The sequence below is a fragment of the Penicillium hispanicum genome (assembly GCF_028827665.1).
Source record: "Penicillium hispanicum strain IBT 35686 chromosome Unknown utg000001l_segment0_segment0, whole genome shotgun sequence".
NCBI lineage: Eukaryota > Fungi > Ascomycota > Eurotiomycetes > Eurotiales > Aspergillaceae > Penicillium > Penicillium hispanicum.
In genome coordinates this window covers 935,333-957,617 of record NW_026623193.1, presented here as the reverse complement: position 1 = coordinate 957,617, position 22,285 = coordinate 935,333, and the positions used below count along the sequence as shown (strand labels likewise).

At 51.9% G+C, this 22,285-nt stretch overlaps 10 protein-coding genes across 10 annotated transcripts; 7 read left to right on the top strand and 3 right to left on the bottom strand.

Moving 5' to 3' along the window:
- Window positions 1-280: 280 nt before the first annotated feature.
- On the top strand, window positions 281-1,899 carry N7459_000385 (epoxide hydrolase family protein; the record flags this gene model as incomplete). The annotated part of the gene is made up of 8 exons (XM_056939570.1): window positions 281-501; window positions 556-689; window positions 763-1,035; window positions 1,099-1,107; window positions 1,159-1,345; window positions 1,409-1,529; window positions 1,587-1,742; window positions 1,804-1,899. The coding sequence occupies 8 exons, from the start codon at window positions 281-283 to the stop codon at window positions 1,897-1,899; spliced, it is 1,197 nt and encodes a 398-aa protein (XP_056803850.1).
- A 386-nt stretch (window positions 1,900-2,285) lies between these two features.
- On the top strand, window positions 2,286-3,228 carry N7459_000384 (uncharacterized protein; the record flags this gene model as incomplete). The annotated part of the gene is made up of 3 exons (XM_056939569.1): window positions 2,286-2,625; window positions 2,688-3,030; window positions 3,096-3,228. 3 exons carry the CDS (start codon window positions 2,286-2,288, stop codon window positions 3,226-3,228), a joined length of 816 nt encoding a protein of 271 aa, XP_056803849.1.
- Window positions 3,229-3,498: 270 nt separating this feature from the next.
- On the top strand, window positions 3,499-4,466 carry N7459_000383 (DUF1917 domain-containing protein; the record flags this gene model as incomplete). The annotated part of the gene is made up of 2 exons (XM_056939568.1): window positions 3,499-3,556; window positions 3,610-4,466. 2 exons carry the CDS (start codon window positions 3,499-3,501, stop codon window positions 4,464-4,466), a joined length of 915 nt encoding a protein of 304 aa, XP_056803848.1.
- Window positions 4,467-4,802: 336 nt separating this feature from the next.
- Window positions 4,803-5,678, bottom strand: N7459_000382 (COG1/VPS51 family protein; the record flags this gene model as incomplete). Its single annotated transcript, XM_056939567.1, has 1 exon — window positions 4,803-5,678. One exon carries the CDS (start codon window positions 5,676-5,678, stop codon window positions 4,803-4,805), a length of 876 nt encoding a protein of 291 aa, XP_056803847.1.
- A 162-nt stretch (window positions 5,679-5,840) lies between these two features.
- On the top strand, window positions 5,841-6,575 carry N7459_000381 (OB fold domain-containing protein; the record flags this gene model as incomplete). The annotated part of the gene is made up of 1 exon (XM_056939566.1): window positions 5,841-6,575. One exon carries the CDS (start codon window positions 5,841-5,843, stop codon window positions 6,573-6,575), a length of 735 nt encoding a protein of 244 aa, XP_056803846.1.
- Window positions 6,576-6,782: 207 nt separating this feature from the next.
- N7459_000380 (SKI complex subunit tetratricopeptide repeat protein SKI3) lies at window positions 6,783-11,165 on the bottom strand (the record flags this gene model as incomplete). Its single annotated transcript, XM_056939565.1, has 3 exons — window positions 6,783-10,716; window positions 10,791-10,991; window positions 11,050-11,165. 3 exons carry the CDS (start codon window positions 11,163-11,165, stop codon window positions 6,783-6,785), a joined length of 4,251 nt encoding a protein of 1,416 aa, XP_056803845.1.
- A 480-nt stretch (window positions 11,166-11,645) lies between these two features.
- Window positions 11,646-14,062, top strand: N7459_000379 (sterylglucosidase 1; the record flags this gene model as incomplete). The annotated part of the gene is made up of 4 exons (XM_056939564.1): window positions 11,646-12,029; window positions 12,081-13,012; window positions 13,065-13,383; window positions 13,433-14,062. The coding sequence occupies 4 exons, from the start codon at window positions 11,646-11,648 to the stop codon at window positions 14,060-14,062; spliced, it is 2,265 nt and encodes a 754-aa protein (XP_056803844.1).
- A 742-nt stretch (window positions 14,063-14,804) lies between these two features.
- N7459_000378 (karyopherin MSN5) lies at window positions 14,805-19,082 on the top strand (the record flags this gene model as incomplete). Its single annotated transcript, XM_056939563.1, has 10 exons — window positions 14,805-15,632; window positions 15,690-15,878; window positions 15,936-16,407; window positions 16,461-16,585; window positions 16,641-16,712; window positions 16,767-16,991; window positions 17,051-17,154; window positions 17,210-17,468; window positions 17,519-17,661; window positions 17,717-19,082. 10 exons carry the CDS (start codon window positions 14,805-14,807, stop codon window positions 19,080-19,082), a joined length of 3,783 nt encoding a protein of 1,260 aa, XP_056803843.1.
- A 967-nt stretch (window positions 19,083-20,049) lies between these two features.
- Window positions 20,050-20,712, bottom strand: N7459_000377 (putative NADH-ubiquinone oxidoreductase subunit GRIM-19; the record flags this gene model as incomplete). The annotated part of the gene is made up of 4 exons (XM_056939562.1): window positions 20,050-20,098; window positions 20,176-20,328; window positions 20,459-20,565; window positions 20,662-20,712. The coding sequence occupies 4 exons, from the start codon at window positions 20,710-20,712 to the stop codon at window positions 20,050-20,052; spliced, it is 360 nt and encodes a 119-aa protein (XP_056803842.1).
- Window positions 20,713-20,806: 94 nt separating this feature from the next.
- Window positions 20,807-22,144, top strand: trm10 (tRNA (guanine(9)-N(1))-methyltransferase; the record flags this gene model as incomplete). Its single annotated transcript, XM_056939561.1, has 1 exon — window positions 20,807-22,144. One exon carries the CDS (start codon window positions 20,807-20,809, stop codon window positions 22,142-22,144), a length of 1,338 nt encoding a protein of 445 aa, XP_056803841.1.
- Window positions 22,145-22,285: the final 141 nt, after the last annotated feature.

Genomic DNA, 22,285 nt, shown 5'->3' with positions numbered 1-22,285 from the left:
TACTGCAGTGACGTCTCCGATTTGTGATCATTCCTACTTGCACTCCTCTTGTCCCACGCGGGGCTTCGTTGCCTGGATAACGTTGCAAAACTTTGAATGAGATAAACTCTGTCCAGAGGAAGATTCGAGAGGTATATCTATCCCATCCCAGAGCCCACCCTACCCGGTGTACATCCATGGATAACTCTTGTCTAGTCGGTGTTCTCGGTGAATCACTAGCCTGAATCCTTCGTTCGATATTTAGACACCCGGCTAGCCTTGTTTTGAACACCATCTCGCAATGTCGCTTCCATTCAGCACCCTGCCCTCCACCGCCAAGGTCGCGCCTTCTCCGTTCAAGGTCTCCATCCCCAAGGAGAGTCTGAACGAGCTGGAGACCTTGATCAAACTTTCGAAGCTTGGGCCCAGTACCTATGAGAATACACAGACCAACACTCAGTATGGTATCACCAAGGAATGGCTGGTTGCTATGCGGGAGCAGTGGCTGATGTCCTATAAATGGTACTGGATTACAGACCCCTTCTAGATTGGACCTGCCACTAATTATCGTACCAGGAAGGCATCTGAGGATCGCTTCAATAGCTTCCCCCAGTGGACTACGGAGGTCGAGGGCCTAAGTATTCACTTCGTGGGTCTATTTTCGGAGAAGAAAGATGCGATTCCCATTCTCTTCATTCATGGATGGCCTGGTAAGATGAAACCGCTGCTTCTAATGCCAATTGATAAAGCACCGGGGTGTTGATCGTGGGATGTATCGAACAGGAAGTTTTACGGAGTTTCTCCCCCTCTTGCAACTGTTTCGGCAAGAGTACACGCCGGAGACACTACCCTATCACTTAATCGTCCCCTCGTTACCGGGCTATACTTTCTCTTCCGGGCCGCCATTGGACCGAAACTTTACCACCGATGATATTGCTCGTGTTCTAGACCGACTGATGAGAAACCTTGGATTTGAAAGTGGCTACGTCGCCCAGGGCGGTGATATTGGCAGTCGAATCGCCCGGAGCATGGGGGTAGATTTTGGGAGCTGCAAAGGTATGGTCACTTCCCAGTATTATTTCAATAAATGAGCTATGTTGTGCTGATTCAGTCCTCTAGCTGTGCATCGTGAGTATATTTCTCCCTGACAAAGTGCAGAATGATACCAATGTTGAGCAGTCAATGTGTGTTTTATGGGGCGCCCCGAGGGCATGACCGATGACCATCTGAATTCCCTCGAAAAAGGCGGCCTCGAGAGAATGACCAATTTCATGACGATGGGATCCGGATATATGATGGAACAAGGCACTCGGCCCAGTACCATCGGCCTCGTTCTATCAACGAACCCCCTCGCACTCTTGGCATGGTTAGTGGACAATCACTCCGCAGAACATAAATATAGGCTTCGCTCTAACTTGATTCATTGCAGGATTGGGGAGAAGTTCCTGGAATGGGTTGATGAGCCCCTGCCTTTGGACCATATCCTGGAATCTGTGACGCTGTACTGGCTAACTGAGACGCTCCCGAGGTCGATCTATACTTACCGCCAGGTGTGTTCTTGATCATCTCCCTTATCTCGAAGGTGTCATTTCTTATTAGGATCACAGAATTTTCCCCGTCCGGCGATTCCGGCAAGCAACGATCCTAGGTGGTACATCAAGAAGCCTCTCGGATTCTCAGCTTTCCCCATGGAACTCGCTCCGCTTCCTCGTTCCTGGGTGGAAACTACTGGCAACTTGGTATACTGGGGACAGCATCACAAGGTATGTCACAAGTGAAGGGAAGTTCTCAATCTCCACTGAATGTATCGCTAACGATTGCCAGGGTGGACATTTTGCGGCATTGGAACAGCCTGAAGCATTGAAGTCCGATGTGGTCAAGTTTGTGGAGCAGGTCTGGCCGGATATTGCTTCTGCTTAACGTTCGCTGATAGCCTGTTAATGGTCTTCGTATGGACGAACCTTGGAACCAGTCTCGGTCATCTAGCAGAAATGCCAAGTACCTAGTTGTATAGTGTAAGTCAATGAAGGACATAGCCATTCTGTTCTCGGTCCTATGCGTCTATAGAGCTGTGGAACAGTAACCCTCACTCCTCACAAAACTCCAATGAATCTTGAACTAAGTGGCATTCGAGATTCTAAATGCGTCCATATCAACTGGTGGACGGCTCGTCAGATGAGTCATGCAACCTAGCTCGCGCCACCCGTAGATATTATTCCTCTTGTAAACACTGATGAACAAAAAAAGAGTTTTTATGATCAATCCTGCCAAGGTGACCACAAAGCCAAGCGAGCCGGTTTGAAGCCATGGCGCCCGATATTGAAACCTTCCTCGCCGAATGGGCGCAAGATGACCACCCACCTGCTCCCCAAACGCTCTCTGCTTGGAGGCGACTTCTTTCCGACCCGTCAATTCCAGCATCCAGCGTAGCCAAAGAAGCCGTATCGCACTGGGCCCAGAGACGCGTCGCGAATCCCGACCCCATTTCCATCTGGCGGCTGATGTGGGATTCCGTCCAAAAGTTCACCGACCATAACGACCGCATTGTGGACTTTCTTGACGAGCTGCGGAAACTACCAGACTGCGACGGGGCTTTCCAGAGCTTGCCCGGGTTGAGTGAAGACATGACGGAATTTATCTTTGACTGTGCGTTAGCTACGTCGCCATGAGATGTATCTCTGCGCAGAGATCGGCTGACGCGTTGCTAGATCTTGACCATGCCTGGTCTCCCACTATCCGAGATGCTGAGCGGATAGGGTGGAAGAATGTGAATCTTTTCACGGTGAAGATGCACATCCGGGGCATCCATTCAAATGGAAGCGGCCAACTCTGTCGGGGAAGTTGGGTGGTCAGAAAGACGCTGGAGAAAGCACCCTGGGAGACCTTCCATCACGCGGATATTGAGGATTATATTGAAAGCTGGGATAGCGACAGTGACGATGAAGAGTATTGTAAGCGGCGGGATTGTGAGCTCGAGACTATCGACATCAGAACCCTTGACGGGTGGGTTCCTGCTGCTGCACAGTGGTTCATCTACCTGGGGAAGGAAATGTATGAACATGAAGGTACTCCCCCTGGAACGTGGAGCACGTTCTATAGACCGACATTATGGACAGGAAAGGACGGATGGTCTACAGAGCGATGGGCCTTCTGGAAGGAAAGATGGGCGTGGATCGGGGGAGTGACTGCATTGAATCGAAGTACAAGAAAGCTGGCAAAGCAGATGGTGGCGCTGATGACGAGCATTGAGGACGCCGAATGATATTCGACTGTGCCTTTGATCAGCCCTAGAGACTTCGAAACAGTCGGCGACGCCAGTCTTTGGAAGTGATGTACTGAAAGCCAGCATGTTCGAAGTATATAATGCCGTCGTGCAATGAAAGAGCCAAATTGAGTTGGTTGCAGATGACATCGCTTCTCCACTCCGATAAGCTGCGGCTCTTCTGGCCTTGTTGATCTGTTGCACCACACTCCATTCCAGCACTATTCGCTTCCCCAAAAGACCCAAGAAACCAAATCATGTCGTCTAGCCCGACCGATCTGACCGAGGTCTTCTCGGACGAGTCCAGCTTCTACGGTAAATCTGCGCTCCACCGCCTGAATCATTCCACCAAACTGACTTCGGCCTAGGTGATGATGACGAGCAAGCGCGCCTTGAGGAACAAGCAGCGGCCTACGACCCAGAGCCGTATTGGTCGGAGATTCACCCGAGACTGCTATCCACGAGGCAGCACGAGCTTCAAGCCCCGCCGCCATCTGCCAAACCAAGTTCAGACCGCGCGGCCGCTGAGCAGAAGGGGGCGACTGCGCCCACAAGTCTACCCACAACCAAGCGCGGACCCAAAGAATCCATCTCAAGCTTTCTCTCACGCCTTCCACCCTCAAAGACGCCTGCATCACTAGGCCCGTGGATCTGGGCCGGTGGCCCCAGCGAACGCCCCGTGGAAGAGGATGTTCCAGCCTTCATGAGAAAAGGTACTGACCTCCTACACGCCTTCGAAGAGAAAAGCGCCGAGCTGCGCGCCGCGCATGACAAGTCCGGTGCCAAAACGACGGCTGGCTTAACCCGTAAATTGAACCCATTGCGCCGAGAACTCGAGCACAATATCTTTGCTGTGGCACGCGAATACGGCGTCACGTCGGGGAAGTGGATGCTGTTCCCCTCGGCCAGCTCCGTGGACTCCTGTTGGAAGACAGTGGTTACCGCGCTTGAGAAAGGAGATCTAGGCGATCTGGCGAAGGTCGCTACGGATGATGGATCTGATAGCGTGCGTTTGATCTGCATCTATACCCGTGACTTCGCAGACGTAGAAGATGTGAAGCGGGTTCTGAGAGGGTTGGTCGAGGTGGAATTGGTGGATGGGGAGGCTAGACCGATTTATTACAAGTGTGATGCTTTCACCCATTTGGATATCAAGTCCAACAACGATTATGGGCTTAAGGCGAGTATGTTCTCGAGTAAGGATGTATTATCGGGAAAGATCTGACATGGTATACTGGAATATTTATGAATGATGAATTCCGATGATCAATGATGTCTGGTGATCTATAGCATGCTTGGGTATCTGTAGAAACAAAACTGGCCTGGCGCGCCCCAAAACCGATAGTGCTGTCGCGGAACATCTGCGACCAAGTTATTGCGACCGATTGAAGTATCTGGCGTGCCCTGACTCGCAAAAAAAGAAGGCGCTACCCCTGGTACTGCGTGGCCGGGGAGGAGCCCAATGGCTGGGTTGATGGTGCCATTTCCGCCCAAGGGAGGCGAAAAGCGGAGGCCACAGGAGATGGGAGTTTGCAATATGATGCAGCTTTGCAAAGTCCGTTCAATCATCGTGGCTCTCTGTGGTCATCACCTTCGCACAAGCCTCCCGGATTTCAGCCACGCCCTTGACCTGGCCCCAAGAGTCGAGCAGATGCTGAACCTCGTTCCAGTCCTTTTCCGCATCCTCCCGTTTGTCCTCTGCAATCAACTGCGCCAGCCTCTCCGGTGCGGCAAGCACCCACTTCACGGTGTCTATCTCGGCCTTCTTCGCGGGCGTCACGCCTTCGCCTTTGGCTTCTTTGATCCGTTGCCGTTGCTCCTCGCCCTCCTTGATCAGACCACCCGCCGTCTCAGCAACAAATGCAATGGCCGGTCCTAACGTCTTGGTCATGGTCAATGGAGCACCACGCTCGTCCATGCTCCGGCGCATCTTGCCAATGGTCTCCACTGCTCGTATCAACTTGGAGTAATTGTCGTAGACGAGCGCCTTCCGCTCGCCGTCCAGCGTACGGATATCTCCCACCAAAGTATTCTCGGCTTTTAGGATTGTGGAAAGCGACGACGTTGATAGGAGATGGTTTACATAGCGTTGCGGGTCGAAATCCGCGTTGTCCAGTTCTGTCCCGGCAGCCAGTGTAGATGGGTTGGATAAGTTCCCCGCATCGGTTGTCCGTGGGACACTGCGCGACCGAGAGGTCCCCCTTGCAGCAGGAGAGTCGGCACCCGGGGGCTTAAGGTTGTAATAGTTTCGTAAAGCGGAGCGGTTTCGCCGAGGGTTGGGGGAAACAGCGCGCGCCGTGGACGGGGTGGAGGAGGCGCTGAGCCCGCCACCGAGGCTGGTACTCAGGGCATCGAGCGATGGGCGCGAGGAAGCCGGGCCTGGTGAATGGGCGCGCGAGGAGGCAATGGACCGGCGAGGAGAGGAAAGGGTCGACATGGTGGCGGTTGAGAGGGAGAGTAGGAGAGAGGGAAGATCGGAGATGGCCAGATCACACCGGCTTTAAGCGGTGGTCCGTGTCGGGATGTTTGGCAGCTCCAAGCTTCCCCCTCTGCGACCTCCCAACTCGCGACGCCTCTTCCTCCGTGACATGACCACGCAATGGCCAGTGCAGACCAAATCGCAGCTCAGATCCAGAGCTCCAAGGCGCTGTGCGTCTCTCCGTCCTGGTTGAACACTTTCCTGGCCTCGTCCGGGGCGCAGCGCAATATCCCACTCTCCGCACTGATCAAGACAGCTCTGTTTCGCATTCTTGCGTCGGATTTCCGTCAATCACTATCTTCCAATCCCACTTCCGTGTTTCCGGTCGATATCTACGATCCGAATGTGCAGGAGAGACGCCTCCAAGGCCCAATTCCGGTCCAAGTTCTCGACATTGAAGACATCGGGACAAGTCTATGGAGCCAGGTCGAGGCAATAGAGCGCGTCGAGCGCGGTGAAGCTATTCATGGTCGCGAGATCGTGCGCACAGTTTCAGTGGGTGAAGACCCCGAGGCGGCGGAGAATAACGCGAATAACAACGGCACTTCGGGAGCACCGAACGTGTCTGGCAGCAGTGGATACGGACCACATCGCCTCGTCCTCCAAGATGCTGCTGGTACCAAGGCAGTGGCAATTGAGATGCAGAGAATAGAGGGTATCTCATTGGAGAAGTTGCCGGTTGGGGCCAAGCTTGTACTTCGTCATGCGACTGTTGCGCGAGGCATGGTTCTGTTGAATCCCGCGTGCGCTGATTTACTCGGGGGCAAGATTGAGTCATTGGATCGACCTTGGAAGGAGGGTAGGAAGGCAAGGCTTCTAGAGAGGATTACTACGATGGGAGATGAAGAGACTTGAGACAACTCAAGGATGGGACGGCAACATTGACGTTCTCGTCAACGAGCGAGGAGTCTAATTGAGCTATGATTTTATGCTTGCGATTACAATATGAAGGTATGTGATGGTTTACTCTACATTCATTAGATACATACACGAGACAACTTTCGCAAGACCCGCAGTATTTCACTGCACTGTCATGACTCGTTTATTGCTCCTGGGAGCTGACTATGACGCCGAACTTGACAGAGTATGCCCCAGCGCTTCCCATCCTTCCCGTCTCCAGGGTGCAACCATGATCGACCGGAAAGCATCCCCAACCTTGCTACTCTGGGCGTATGCCTGGCTGAGGTCGGTGGCATTGAGATTGCCGTGGGGTGGCACACACCGGAGAGCTCTATTGATGGCCATCTCCGCCGGGTGCTCAGATCCAGAGGAGGCAGACAGTTCCATCCAACCCTGTGGTTGGCCAGGTGCCAGCATGATAGCTGCCGTGGCTTGTCCAATTCGTCGTGTGTCTTCAGGGAGCCCAGCGTCTTGATTGAAACCCATGACGGAGATTGCAGCCAAGAGCTTGAGCAGTTTCGCTCGATCATGGATGTCGATGTCATCTCGCGCTATCATGTTGTGAAGATCCGATTCAACTGCCTCGATTGCATCTCTGTCTGAATCGAGCAGGGCAATGGCTCCGAGCAGAGAGATGGCACCGATGTGATCCGGATGGTTCTCCACGCAATCGAACAGCTGCTGGCGTGCAACAGATCGTTCTTCCTCCCCACCCTTGGCCCACAAAACTTGTGCCAGGAGGCACACCACATCAGGAGCATTGTTGGCTTCTTGGAGAGCGTCACTGAACATATCAATGGCTTGGTCCATTGCTCTCGTGTAGTAGTAGGCCAGACCAGCAGTCAGATGTGCCGACAGACGAAGCTTGCTGCATGCCTCCGGATCGAATTTCTCTGCATCTTCTTCCCCAGAGAGCGTAAGAGCAAGCTCTGCCTTTTCTGCCGCCATATCATACTTATGACGTGCGAGAAGCACGCGAGCGAGGTCTGCATTGGCCTGCGCAAACCTTGAGAGAGAGGCTGGCGACTCGGTTTCCTCGAACTCGCTCTCCATACCCGAGCACACGACTTGCAGACTGGATTCAGCGTCGGTGGTCTCGCCCATTCTCTCCGCTAGCAAGGCAGAAAGATGCATGAAAGATAGGTCTGTTGGATCCTGAGCGCACAGCTGGTGGAGGGCGAAGAAAGGTTGAATGAGTTGGGAAACTTCGTTAGACGCTGAGTAGTCCGAAAGGAGATGATCGAAGAGACTGAGAGTGTATTGGCGCTTCGGGAGTGTAGCCGATGAGTTTGAAATATCGAATGCGTGCTCGAACAGTCCTCGTGCTTCTTTGGGATCACCATATAGCAGAGCGAGAAAGCCTTGGCCAATCCATGCTTGTGAGTAGTCCGGGTCGGTCGACTGGGCGCGCGTGAAGGCTTCATTGGCCAGCTGGATGTCATTGTGGAGGAGATATAGTGCTCCCAAGTTGGTCCAGACCTGCGCGCTTCTGTCGTTCAGGTGCAAGCTTCGCACAAAGGCATGCTGCGCCACCTTCGGGCTCATGCCAGTGGTGACCACACCAAGTGAGTTCCAGAACTCCGAGTTACCAGCCTCCAGCTCAATGGCCCGCTTGAAACAGCGCATAGCCGCCTTCAAGAACTTGCGCGGCTTCTTGCCATTGCTGCCAGAGCTGGCCTGGACGCTCCGGTAAGCGCGATATTCAGCCCAGCCAAGATTGTACCATGCAACGGCCTGCGCGTGGAGATCTTGCACGGTAACATGGATAGCACGCTTGTACGCCAGGATAGACATTTGGATGCCGAGATCGGCCGAGAAGGCATCTTCGCTGTCGCTGGTCTCCAACCAGTTTAACCCCACGCCGTCAACATCACTCATGATATCAAGCGCCACTGGGTCAACTCCAGTAGCCAACAAAGCTTTGCAGTCAGCGACGGAGAGCTTTTCAACTTTCTTCTTGATGTATGAGAAGTTGGCACAGGCATCACCAACTGCTTTCCACAGGTTGAAGATGTCACTGCGGACCTCCACAAGCGAGCTCGCCACCTTGATCACTTTGCACGCACGCTCTGCTGAATCATTGAACAGCCCCGTGTCCAAACACTTCCATGAACTTTCCGCCAAGGTTTGGAGGAGCGCAATTGTGACCCCGACGTCATTGGGCCGGGTTGTCAAGACATCTTCGTAACTGGCAATAGCGTCGTCATATTCACCAAGCTCTCTCTTCACATTTGCAAGCATGTATCTTGCGAACCAGATATGAGCCTGCTCCTCGCTAGAAAGGTTGGATTCAAGACCCTGCGCGTGCTCAAATGCCTTAGTAGCGGCAATGTAACGACCTGAGTGGTGGTAGCTCTCAGCTAAACCAACCCAGGAATGATAATCCCCGGGTGTAATTCGGAGAGCCGCTTGGAAGGAGACGATGCTTTTGGTATACTGCTGTTTGTTGATCTGTACCGTCCCAAGTGCTGCATATGGCCAGCTGTACCCTTTGCGCTTTGAACCAGGGGCAGGTTTGGCCTTGCCCGAATCAACGACTCGCTGTGCCACTGCTTCGACAAGATCCCATTCCTTCTGGTCTGCAAAGGCTCTCGCGAGGCGCTCTGCTGCCTCGGTCTCAGCTGAAGACAGTTCGAATGCTTTGTGGAAGCACCTCTTTGCCCGAGTCTTGTCCTTCTTGTAGTCTGCGTAGAAAAGCCCCAAGCTAGTATACGCGGGAGCGTAATTCATGTTAGCCTTAATGGACGCCAAAAAGCTCGCGTAGGCACCATTGCGGTCTTTTCTTGCCGCAGGGGACGAGTCAATTTCCCATTGGCAGTAACCAATACGATAAAGGAGCTCGGATTTAAAGTTCCTATCTTGAAGCTGCTCTTGATTGAGACTGGCAAGAGCATTTTGGAGGCCGTCAAGCCCGGCCTTCAGGTCGCCGTTCAGAGCTTTGCACCAGAAGAGCTCACCACGGATCTTGATATTGGATGGATCGCGCTCCAAGGCACGTTCCAAGAAGCTTACTGCATCTGCATAGTCCTCATCCACCTTCAAGATCAATCCGATACCAAGCAGACAACTTGTGGACGTTTTTCTGCGCTGAAGGATATCTTCAAATATCGTCTTGGCTTCTGGGTGGTAACGAGGAGCTTGGTAATGAATCAAGGAATTGGCGAGCGTGATATTCATGGCGTCCAATGTGTTGGTGGCATTCACGCTAGCATATTTGACAAGGTCTTGCGCATTGAGCAGCCCTTTCCGAGCTACTTCAACCGCACTCTCATATTCTTCGAGGGAGAGATAGAGGTCGGCCATTATTCGGTGCGCAATGATGGAGGATTTAGCCATATCAAGGCCTTCAACCATCAATAGCAAACGATCCTGAGCAGCCACGTCATTGCTATCGGCATTCTCAACGTCCTTGGTCGTAGCGGAGGCATCTTTTTCATCCTCCGATGGCTCTTCTTTGGGGAATGGCGATAGTTCACTGGAGAGAAACCCTGCAAGAACTTTGGCGAGTCCCGAGTCTGGGAAGAATTCAATGAACTCGCGAATGACTCCAACATCCCACTGGGAATAGTCTTCAACATCCTGCCATTCTAGCACGATCTTCCAGGCAAGCTCGAACGGATGTTTGATTATCACCATATCCTGAGCCGATCGGAGGACCTCATTTCGTTTAGTTCGCTTCTCTTTCGTGGGGACAACTTCAAGCTGATCACAGGCGCGCTCAAGAAGCTTCTCCTCATAATTCCGGCGGACTGCGTCGTCGTTTGTCCAGTCAATGATGCCACGATAGAGGTGCTCTAGGCCACTTCTCCTAAAGGCCTCTCTTTTCACTTCCAGAGTAACCTGTTCGATTCGTGCACCAAGGCGAGTTCTGCGTTCGCCAATTTCCCTATTGATATATTCCTTTTCTTCGGCTTCCGTGATTTCACTAAGGCGGAGGTAGGTTTGGGAAGGGTGTGGCAATCGTCCTTCGAGGAAGCTGTAGAGAGGAGATGTCGGGAGCTGTAATTCCAGGGCTTTTTTGTATTGTGAGTTGCCGCTCTTCCTGGCCAGTTTCGTGAATTTGTCCACCACATCCTGGCAACGTTCCCGTTCGTCACTAGAAATGCCCTCGGATGTCAGCAATGATCTTGTAGTAATGAGTCCCCACCACCAAAAAATTGTCAAACATACCTATCTACGAATAACTGGCCCAGGTGCAGTACTGCTTCGCGATAGACATCTAGTTTTTGGCTGCCCTGTTTCTCGTAGAGGCTGATCAACCCTTGCCAGGCGGTCCGGTCATTGGCTTTGATCCTAGTTGCAGCCAAGTAAGCTTGCTCAGAATCGTCATTCTTGTTCAACTTGTCGTTTGCGAGGCCGAGGAACACGTTTCTAGCAAGGAGAAAAGCACATTAGCTTCAATTGGGGATTCCGAAGGCTTTCGACTCACGCATGGTAGTTTTCCGGGTCCTGGTTGACAAGAGTCTTCGCTTTGTCAGCGGCAGCTTCGAAGTCTTTCGAGTCAATTGCTGTTCGCACAGCTTTCAAGGCCGCCTTGCTCGACATGATCGTGCGCGCACAACATGCGAAGAGCGGGGAGGTTCTGGTGTGGTGGAGCAGATGCCGACGCCGATCAACCGGGTTTAGGGCGGGTACGTCACGTCTTATCTGCTATCACCCCGGCTTCACCTCCAGTCTTCTTGGAGATACCCCGTGGTTCACGACTCGCTTGCTCTGGAAGGTTCTTTCCGGCAGAGGCTTCACATCTTCCGGAGTATTAGCTGTCACTGGCCTTTGTTGGTTCTGCGAGGTAGGTGCATTCTCCGTTCCTAACCACGGCTTCTCCGCACACTTGATCACGATTGAAGCCTCAAGCTCACCTGCGGTGCTGCAGCAGTCCACCGGTTCTCATAAGCCATAAATAATTCTGGAATACCAACTGCCAGATATCATTGTGGCTCGGTCTGCTGTCGTATCTCTGATCACCAACCGGCCGTTTCACGTTCTCTTAACATCGGTGTCGCCGACCCTGCCGCTTTCTCCAGGATGGGTGCCTTGCGCCTTCGGATCGATGGGAAGTCATTTCGAGACCCCCAGAACCGCGAGATTATTTTGAGGGGTATCAATGTGGCTGGAGATGCTAAATACCCCAAAAGCCCGGATGTTCCCTCTTATGAACCACACAAGTTCTTCGAGGCGGACGATGTCTCTTTCGTTGGGCGACCGTTCTCTCTGGTGGATTCTCACAATCATTTCAAGCGACTGCGCAAGTTAGGATATAATGCGATCAGGTATATCTTCACCTGGGAGGCCATCGAGCATGCGGGCCCTGGAATCTATGATGATGACTGGGTCACCTTCACCATCGAGGTTCTGAGGGTTGCCAAGCAGTATGAGTTCTATGTCTTCATGGATCCCCATCAGGATGTGGTGAGTTGGACCTGGGCGTGAGAGTGGAGGAGTTGTGCTGATCATGTCAAGTGGTCGCGATTATCTGGAGGATCAGGAGCGCCCATGTGGACACTCTATGCCGCGGGGTTAAATCCCAAGACCTTCAAAGCCACAGAAGCAGCGCTTGTTCAGAACACATATGATGACCCGGCAGAATTCCCAAAGATGATTTGGAGCACCAACTATACCCGCCTCGTCTGTCAGACTATCTTCACACTTTTTTGGGCAGGGCGAGATTTTGCTCCCAAGGCAATCATCGATGATGTGAATATCCAGGACTATCTGCAGGGTCACTTCATAGCTGCATGCAAGTACCTGGCTGAGAAGATTCACGAAGCCGGTGATCTCGAACATGAGGTGATCATTGGTTGGGAAAGCATGAATGAGCCCCATCGAGGCCTTGTTGGTGTGCAAGATATCTCCGTTGTCCCTGCAGAGCAACAACTCCAGCTTGGCACTTCCCCAACGGCCTTTCAGGCAATCCTCACTGGCTCTGGGCGACCCTGTGAGCAGACAACATGGGGCTTCGGTAGCTTTGGTCCCTATCAAACTGGCAGGGAACTTGTCGACCCAGAAGGAGAAATTGCATGGCTTCCTGTGGATTATGATGACAGCAAATACGGTTGGCGGCGAGACCCTGGCTGGAAACTTGGAGAGTGTCTCTGGGCCCAGCATGGTGTTTGGGACCCCTCCACGGACACATTGTTGCAGAAAGACTACTTCTCCAAGGTTCCTCAAACAGGGGAGAAGCTTGATTACGAAATCTTCACCAACACGTACTTTATGGACCACTACCGGGCGTACAGAGATGCTATTCGAAATGTATGGCCTGAAGCTATCATGCTGTGCCAGCCACCTGTGATGGAAATACCACCTGATGTCAAAGGAACTGTTGACGATGACCCAAATATGGTTCATGCAGTCCACTACTATGATGGTCTCACACTCCTAACAAAACACTGGTAGGTCGATATTTGTCCAGAAAACTCCTTGCAATGAAGCTGACGATCCTAGGAATCGGCTATATAACGTTGATGTCATTGGTGTTCTCCGAGGAAAGTACCTAGCCCCAGCTTTTGCAGTCAAAATTGGCGAGACCGCGATCCGAAATTGTCTGCGTAACCAGCTCAAGTTTCTTCGCGACGAAAGTTTGAACTATATGGGCAATCACCCGTTGCTTTTCACTGAAATTGGAATCCCGTATGACATGGACGATAAGCATGCATACAAGACTGGGGACTATAGTAGCCAAACAAGTGCTATGGATGCTAACCACTTTGCCTTGGAAGGCAGCACGTCGAATGGATTCACACTATGGGTCTATGAGACAGAGGTATGAACAACTTCACCAGTGCCGTTTTCAAGAGGCTGACAAGATCTAGAATGTTCATGAATGGGGTGACCGATGGAACGGCGAGGATCTGTCTATCTACTCCCGTGACGATCTGGAACTACCGACCGGGAATGCCATGCGTTCACTCAATCCTCATTCTCCAGCTTACTCCGAGAGTCACAGCAGCGGAGATGAACAAGAAGTCGGGCCTCGCAATCTCAAGCGAGCGCTGACGTCCCCTTCAATTTCCAGCGTTGGTGATCCGCCGTCACCCCAACCCCAGGGCTACCGCGCAGCCGAGGCGTACCTTCGCCCCAGCCCTATCTATGTGAGCGGTTCCCTTGAAAGCCATGTCTTCGACCTCAAGAACTGCACGTTCACCATGAGTTTGACCGCCAAAGTAGCCACGGCAGCGGACGGCCCAACTGAAATCCTCCTTCCCGAATTCCATTTTCCAGAGGGGAACACGGTCATTGCAGTGAGCGGAGGCCGATGGGAAATCGATTTTCATGAGATCCACACCGTCAGGCTGCAGCGGCTGCGCTGGTGGCATGGCGAAGGGGAACAGAATGTCAAGATTGAAGGGGTCAAGCGCCAGGCCGGGGAATTTGCCAATCCCTCTGGGGAAGACGTGAGCTACCTCGAGCAGTGCCAGCGGGGCCAGTGCGTCTTAATGTGAATATTTTCGGTATTACTGGCTTTGAGGTCTTCATGCAGCGTATGAAATCATATCCTCGACGCCCTCCACCGCGTAGATTGCCGGCGCTAAGCCGCCTGTTTCCTTAGTCAAGACCCATGGATCGCGTGCAGAGATAAGATAAACAACCGGTGACGATTGAGGGGCAGGAGCTCTTAAACCAACACAACCGAGCAGGCTGAAGGGACAAAGGAGACGGGGGCTCAATTGAAATCCACTGGAGCTTCGAGCTGCTGGGGTTGGCTTTGATCTGTGGGAAACCCAAGAGCGGTGTGCCTATCACTTCGCCGTGGCCGTCGTGGAAAATTCTCAGCCCGGCAATTCCCAAACTTCTCTCCGGCTTCCTTCCCGCATCGTTTGCCCAGCTCCACCACGCTTCATCTCTCCCTCTCACTTCCTCGCCCCAACCCTCATACGCCTTGTCAAAGACTCTCCCAGACACGCCACCCACTCTTGTGTCTACGCGAAATCAATTGGCATCCTTGAATGGCCGTTGTTGCTGTGTCCGACTGCTAAATATCCCACGGACAGGGTCAACGGCCATATCAATCGCCACCCCCTTCAACGCTCGAGTTACGGGTAGATGCAGATTTGATTTGCGGTCTATCCTTTCGACAACACATCGCCTCCGCCCTACGCCTCTCACTTTGCGCCTCCGGGGCCTCATACACCTCCCGTGCCAGATCCCTTTCATACCTTTCGCGTTCTGCACTTGGCGGCCAAGATGGCAGCGGAGGAGCTGTCGGAGACCGGCATGGTCGACATCATTCGAGCACTAGAGGTTATTCACAGCCCTACGTCCTCGAATGATCTACGCAAAGAGGCCTTGTCCTTTGTGGAGTCCCTCAAGGACACCGACGCAGCAGCCCGCAATGGATTCCTGCTGGCGTCTCGTACCGACCACGCCTACGTGGTGCGTTATTTTGGCCTGACCTTGCTGGATCACGTCCTCCGCCATCTGTCATTCACCAACGCGGAAGCTGCTACCGAGCTACGTTCGATGATTCTCCAGCTTGCCGAGAACATTCGACCCGAGGACCCAAGCTATTTCCGCAACAAAATCCCTCAGCTGTGGTCAGAGGCTGCGAAAAAGAGCTGGGGGCTTGACTGGATAGATATGGACGAAGCTTTGGTCAAATTCTGGGGTTCGTCTCTTGTACACAACGAGTTGGTACTCTCTATACTTGAGACTCTGTCAGAAGACGTCTTCTTCCGCGAGGATACTGTTTCATCACTGCGTGGAACCGAGCTTAATCGCGCGCTTGTGGAAATTTTCACACCTGCCTCCATCGTTGAGCAGATAAACCCTGATAAGAACACCAATGCCGTGTTACGCTGTGGCCAGGAAGGCTGGCTTTTCCGGATCTGCGAATTTCTGGATAATTGTGTCCAGAATGTCTCGAACTCTCCTCAGGCTCGAGATGCAGCCGTAAAAGCTCTGACGACCTTGAGGTCCGCACTATCTTGGTCCATCTACAAAGCCGTCGTAGCTGCGCAGGTTGTCTCTAGCATCTTCAGGTCATTGACATGTCAAGATGAGCAGCTATTGCTGGTGAGTGGTCTCTTACTTGTGGTCTTACGAAATTTTTACTGATGGTAGATCATTTAGGCTGCGATCGAAGCATTGCATGCCCTATACGGGAGAAATAACATGGGAAATGAAGAGTCCCATGGACTTGTCTGCCTCATATTTGAGGCAGACTATCTCAATACCCTGCAGAGTCTGTATCAGTGGTCCATTGTCGGACCAGAAGATGTTGATGAACCGAAATACTTGATCTCCAAGAAGCTTTCAGAGGTAAAACTAGGACTCCTGCATTTGTTCGGATTATCAAGTAACTGACAGATTCACAAGATGGTTTCCTATGTTGCTGGCTGCCTGGAAGACGATCGATTCCTTAGGGACACTATGCACCGCTTAGATCTCCCGGCTTTCTTCAATTTCATGATAAATATCATGCAGCACCAGAGCTTAACGGTGTCGATTCCCGTGCTTCATTTATGGTCGAGATTACTCGGAATCAACAAGATCGGCGGCTCAGAATTTGTGGTGGCCCAGACCCCGAGCTTCTTGAACATTTGCACCCAACGACTGATCCGCTGGGAATCTCTCCCACTGGACTCGGAAAATCCCACCGTGCAATTCCTTGTGGATGATATCGATACCATCCCGGAGCGCCATGCATTCGTCGGTAACTATCGACGCTATTGTTCCTCGATTATTGAGAACATCACGCAAAGACGTCCACAAGAGGCTGTGCGTGAGATTCTTGGTAAGGTGGACAATAACTTGGATAACCTATATACTGGGGTTCAGCCTTTCAACGGTATGTAGACATTGTGCTATCCCCCATTGCGCAGTGCTGATGAAATTTCCCAGTGCAAACCTTCACAAAGTCTTCCACTCCGCTCATGTTTGCAGATGCTCAGTTTGCTGTGGTAGAAGCAGTCATCAAGGGCTACCACAAGTGGATTGAAGCACATGGGAAAACACCCCAGCAGGACGTATGTCTCTTATATATCAAGTTACATGTAGAAAGTCACTGATCAGGTCGAATAGGAGCAAGAGAGAAGTGGCCTGGAATACGCAGTGGAAACGTGGGCAACCAGTCTGATGCAGAGAACTTATGATGTTTGTGGATTCTTTTGCTTATCGTCATTCAATATGCTCACAACTTGAGCACAGGATCCGGTCATGAAACAGCGAGTCATTAAGTTGGTGGTCGATATCTCGTCCCGAGCTCTCGACAACCACCCGGCCTTTGCCCTCAAAGTGCTTGAGCACATCCTGATGACGAGACTTCCCGATCAGCCAGATTACCCTGCGTATTCTGAAGCGGTTAAAGAACTACACGGTCTGGCTAGCCATGAACTCCGCCGTCTTGCGATTCGTTACGCGGACTACTTTTCTGTAAGACTTCACGATTCGGGCTTAACTTATATTCATGGTACTGATCACACGCTTTTCAGACCTTCTACGACTTACTCGAGCCCAAAATTAAGGAGATCACATTGGCAAACCGCGTAGACGATAAGCTCCAGATGGAGCTGACTTCGATTCTCCTTATCATCATGTAAGCACTTTCCGGGACTGGCTTTTTACGTCTCACCATAATGACTTTGGGCTAGGCAACGAGCAAACAACATTGACCCGAGTCTGCGACATGGTCGCCTTGTTTCGTTCCTCGAACCTATTCGAGAGGCTTGGCAAGATGAAGATTTCCGTCGCATGTGCTCATCTTTCGAAGGGTTCTGTTCCATGCTTGGGTTGGAAAACGTGGGGTCCTATATGCAAGCTAAACAAGCCCAGAAGCTGGCAGATTGGTCATCGGTATTTTTGGATAACGAAGGCAAGCTCGTCCAGGAAGAAATGACCCGGAAGTTCCAGGTAAGACACAATTATGTTTTCCACAGAATATCAACACTCATTATTGCTAGATGCTCCCATTGCGTGGTACCAAGACCATGCTATCAGTTTCCACAGACAAGCTGAAGAAAACTTCTCCTGCTTATTCAGTAGCCTGTGATATGTGGCATGATTTGATGCCCCAGATACTTCCGACTCTGCTTCAACTCCTGAGGTAAACGATCTGCATATCCTCTGATCAAGAATGACATCTGACTAACTTCGTTAAGCCATGCTCACGCCTTTCACAATCCCATAAATTGGGTCGTGAGCGATGATATGCGATCAGTAGTCGAACGGATTTTGACAGATCGTTTTTGGCAAGCTGGGATTTCCAGCGGTAGCCGGGACGATTTCTATGCGAAGATCACTGCTTCCAAAACAACACTTGAAGGATTCGCGTCATCAGTCCGGGGCAAGATCAGAGCTGTTCGTGAATCGTGTTACTCCATGCTATTTAGCATGAGTAGAATGCGTCATCAGTTCTACGGCTATTCCGAGCTTCCTGGGCCTCTATCTGAGGCTATGTTCAAGGACTCCGAACATCTCTCATCCCATCAGTTCTCTGTGTTGCTCAATATCTCCCGTTGTTTGATTGACGACTGCCCAGTGCAGTACCGCAGTCAATTCCTCCCTCCCATGCTTTCTACTTTATTCAGGAGCATTGATCGTAAGATCACTTCCGAATGGGAAATCATTGAACAGCGCAGGGAGGGAGTCTCTAATGGCGACCTCGCTGATGAGATGAAATCTGAAAGCGTTCTGCGTCAGTTGACCTACTCAGCTGTCATCATGGTGGCCAGTCTCTTCGATCCCCAGAGAGGAGGTAAGATAACCCGGAGAAACTCAAAACCGGATCGCGGAGTTACAGCAAACCCACTCTTCGAAGAAAGTGTGCTAATTTGCAATTGGCAACCAGATCCAGATAGAGCGGAGACCGACCCAAGTGCACCCCAACCAACTCCAGAGCTCTCAGACTCGATTCGTCACTTTGTTCTTTCATCTCCAGACATTTTTGAGCCCGTCATGCTTTTTTGTACCCACGCTCTTCGTATGCGTGACACGCGGTGCTGCAGTATCATCACTCGCGTCGTTAGATCTATTCTGCAGGACTTTGCACCGCCTAACAGCAGCCCGACCACTGAAACTATTCGTGAGTTCATTTGCTCAGATGTCCTCAAGGCCTGTATCACGTCTGTGCATGAATCATACTTTGTCGATATGCAAAAGGACCTGGCGTCACTCATTGCATCCATCTGGGTTCTCTACGGATTTGTCAGCGTAACACCCCGGTCTATATTCCTCACGCTGCCAGGCATCACGGAGGAAAAGGTCGCCCAGACAGAAAGCCAGCTCTCACGCTGTACCTCCCCAAGGCAGCAGCGTGCATTGATTCTAGAGCTTCTTGAGCCCCTGCGAGGTGTGAGCGTTGCTGAACAGGGAAAAATCCTCGGCTCCCGTGAGGAGCGACGCAAAGCTCGCACTGCGCTCCAGGAGAGATATATGACCAATGAGATGGAGACACAACAAGAGAGTCATCGTGTTGATATCAACGATGGTCCTGATCTTTCCGGTGTTGCTGATATGTTCGGGTGATATCTTTGCCATTTGGAGATATTTCAACCATCCATCCTCCACCAGCCCCACCAACGTACATTGTCGGTTACAAACTCGGCCTGCTTTATTTTCTCATCCAAAAAAACTCCAACATCTTCTTTTGCATGATCCACAACAATATGTGGCGCTCCAATTTCGATCTCTATTTCGACACAACATCACTGCTCGATTCTTCGGTATACAGGCCTCGTGTCCTCCGAAACACCCTTCTGTTAGACAACGATATCCGATTTCTGCTGCTGCTCTCGGACTGTCTATTGCCAATTGGGTAGTCTGATGTGATTTTTCCAGAGGCTTTCTACATGGTAATCCGCTCTCAATAACGAATTGCATTCGTGCCGCTAGCCATGAGATTTCGAGCCTACGTCGATTTCTATTATTTTGCACGACGTTCTCACGTCAGCCTATCTCATTCGGTTTGCATTCTTAGCGCATGTTCTTGATGTCCTTTTCTGCGAATTCCCTTTGTTCGTTCTCCACCTTATGGACTACCCCTGGCGGCGGCGCTCTGATTGCATTTCTATAGATGGGCCTCTACAGGCCCATAGACAGCTAGGAAGGAATGTGAACGTGCTGAAGCACATTGCATATACTCTTGAGATACTCTTGAGACAAATTTACCTGACATATGCCCCTAATATGCTCTCGTTTTCATCTTGAGTGCGTTCAAGTGAAAGCGGCAGCGTTTACAGAGGCACCATGATAGTTGAAAAGACATTGCAAGACCAAACTAAACCCTTGTTGGAAACGTTATATCTACAGTGTTTTTCTCGAGCAAATCGAGATGAGGCACCTCTCTGTCACCATGATCACATTCCGTTTGATGCACGATTTTAACTCCGCCCCTCCGCCTCATAGGCAGGGGTTTGATCAATGTGCTCCATACTAGGCCATGGGGAGGAAACAAATGAAAGCGCGAGACAAGTCAAAGGCACTGCGGCCTTGTTTATTGAGTGACCTTGGAGGGGGTATAGACGAAAGTAGGGCGGATGAAGCTGCGAAGACGGGCGAACATCAGCAAACAGAATACAAGATTGCAGAAACGAGATTGTTCCTGGTATTCTGGACGTACCGTTCGGAGTTGTAGACCTTGCTGTCAGTGCCCAGGAGCTCCTTCTCGCGCGCCTTGTCGGCGTAGTACCGGCGGACCTGGTCACGGTCCTCCTCGGCCTGTAGGAGAGGGGTAAGGTGCAGACGGGACCACATCTTCTCACGAGCGAGCTCACTAAACATTGGGAACATATTTGATTAGTCACAGGCCAGATGAGTATGCCTTAGGGGCCGTGATTCCGAATGCCAATTGCGGTGCCTCGAGGCGAATGGAGGAAGGGACTTGGGGCCTGCGCAAGACGTACCGCTGCTCACGGACACCGTGGAAGTACTTGTAGAAGCCGTAGGCCATGATAGCATGCATGCCAATCAGGTAGTAGTAGGGCTTGAAGCCACGGGCAGGGATATTCCGCTAGAGACCGAGCACGGGAGCGTTAGCGGTACTCATCGCGACTGTGCGGGAGCTCGGAAGCCCTTGGCCGGCTCCAAAATGCCATCAATGGCTCACCTTGTACTGGACTTGGGCATATCCCCCCACGGGGGGCATATCCTGAGGCATGGTGGCGAGAGAGTGCTTGTTGGAGCTCTGAAGACAGACAGCGAGGAGTCGCTGGAGAAGTTGGTGACGGGGTGTCACGTGGCCGCGTACAGTAATGTGGGCTGCGGCGGCTGCCATTGGCCGCCAGACTTGGATGCGCTCTTCTCCGTCGATCTACAGCAACAGCCCGCCCACCTCGCACGGTCGCCCTGTGCATTCGCCCAGCGCAATGGATGAGGAGGATCGACCCAGGAAGCTTCCGAAGCTTGGGCACGATGATGACGTTGCACATCAGGAACTTGGCCCTGCGATGACTGGCGCTGCGAGCGCCGACGATGTATCCGAGCAAACGAGCGCTCCCATTCCGGAATCCTCTAAAACTGAGCAGGAAGTCGTTCCTACTCTTGATGATGGGCCGAATCCCAGTGAAGCTGTGCCCGATAATGCCACGGAAGACACCACGCCGAAGATATCCAAGAACCAATTGAAGAAGCTCCGTCGAAAAGAAAAATGGGCGAACGAGCGCGAACTGCGGAAAGACAAACGCAAGGAGAAAATGGCAGAGAAGCGCGAGCGGCGCCGGTTGATGGTGGAACAAGCGAGAGAGAACGGTGGTGAGGAAGCCGTGAAGGAGCTGCGCAAACAATGGGAGTCGACCCGGTCCAAGCACAAGCGGTCGAGTCTGCTCCCTCTTACGTTCGTCATCGACTGCGGCTACGACGATCTTATGCTTTCTCATGAGCGAATCTCATTAGCCTCCCAGTTAACACGCTCATACTCGGAGAATAGCCGGGCGGCCTGGCGGTCGAACCTGATGTTCAGCTCGTTCGACAAGTTGCTCAAAGAGCGGTTCGATACCGTGCTCACGCCATACAAAAACTGGAAAGGCATCAAGACCATCCCAGAAGACTTTGTGCATGCCGCTGAGCTTGCCAAAGCACACATGGCTTCTCCTCAGGGAGGCAAGCTCGCTGGGCCGTTTGCTGAGAAGGCCGATACGAAGCCAGAGGACGGAGAGGTCATTTACCTCAGCAGTGACAGCGAGAACACCTTAACGGAGTTGAAGCCCTACAGTACTTATATTATCGGTGGTTTGGTGGATAAGAATCGCCACAAGGCAATTTGCTATAAGCATGCCGTCGAGAAAGGGATCAAGACGGCGAAGCTGCCGATCGGCGACTACATTCAAATGGCCTCTCGATCTGTATTGACTACCAACCACGTGGTGGACATTATGCTTAGGTGGTTGGAACTGGGTGACTGGGGAGAGGCCTTCATGAAAGTTCTACCTCAACGGAAGGGCGGAAAATTGAGAGCTCAGTCCAACGATATGGAAGGCAGTGGTGAAGCGGAGGAAGAACAGGATGGTGACGATGCGGCTGCGCTAGCTGAAGTTGAAGCCGCGGGCGAAGGAGTGGAAGAGGGCGAGGAAGCTGCTGAAGACGACTCATGATCAAGCCCCAAAAATATGCATCCATGGATGTATATATTCCACCTTACTGTAGCATACAGTCCGTTTTAAAGCGACAGTGTTCCTTTTTTTTTCTTTTCTTTTTTCTCGTAGATATTCCTGGTCCTCCAATGCTGTATGGGG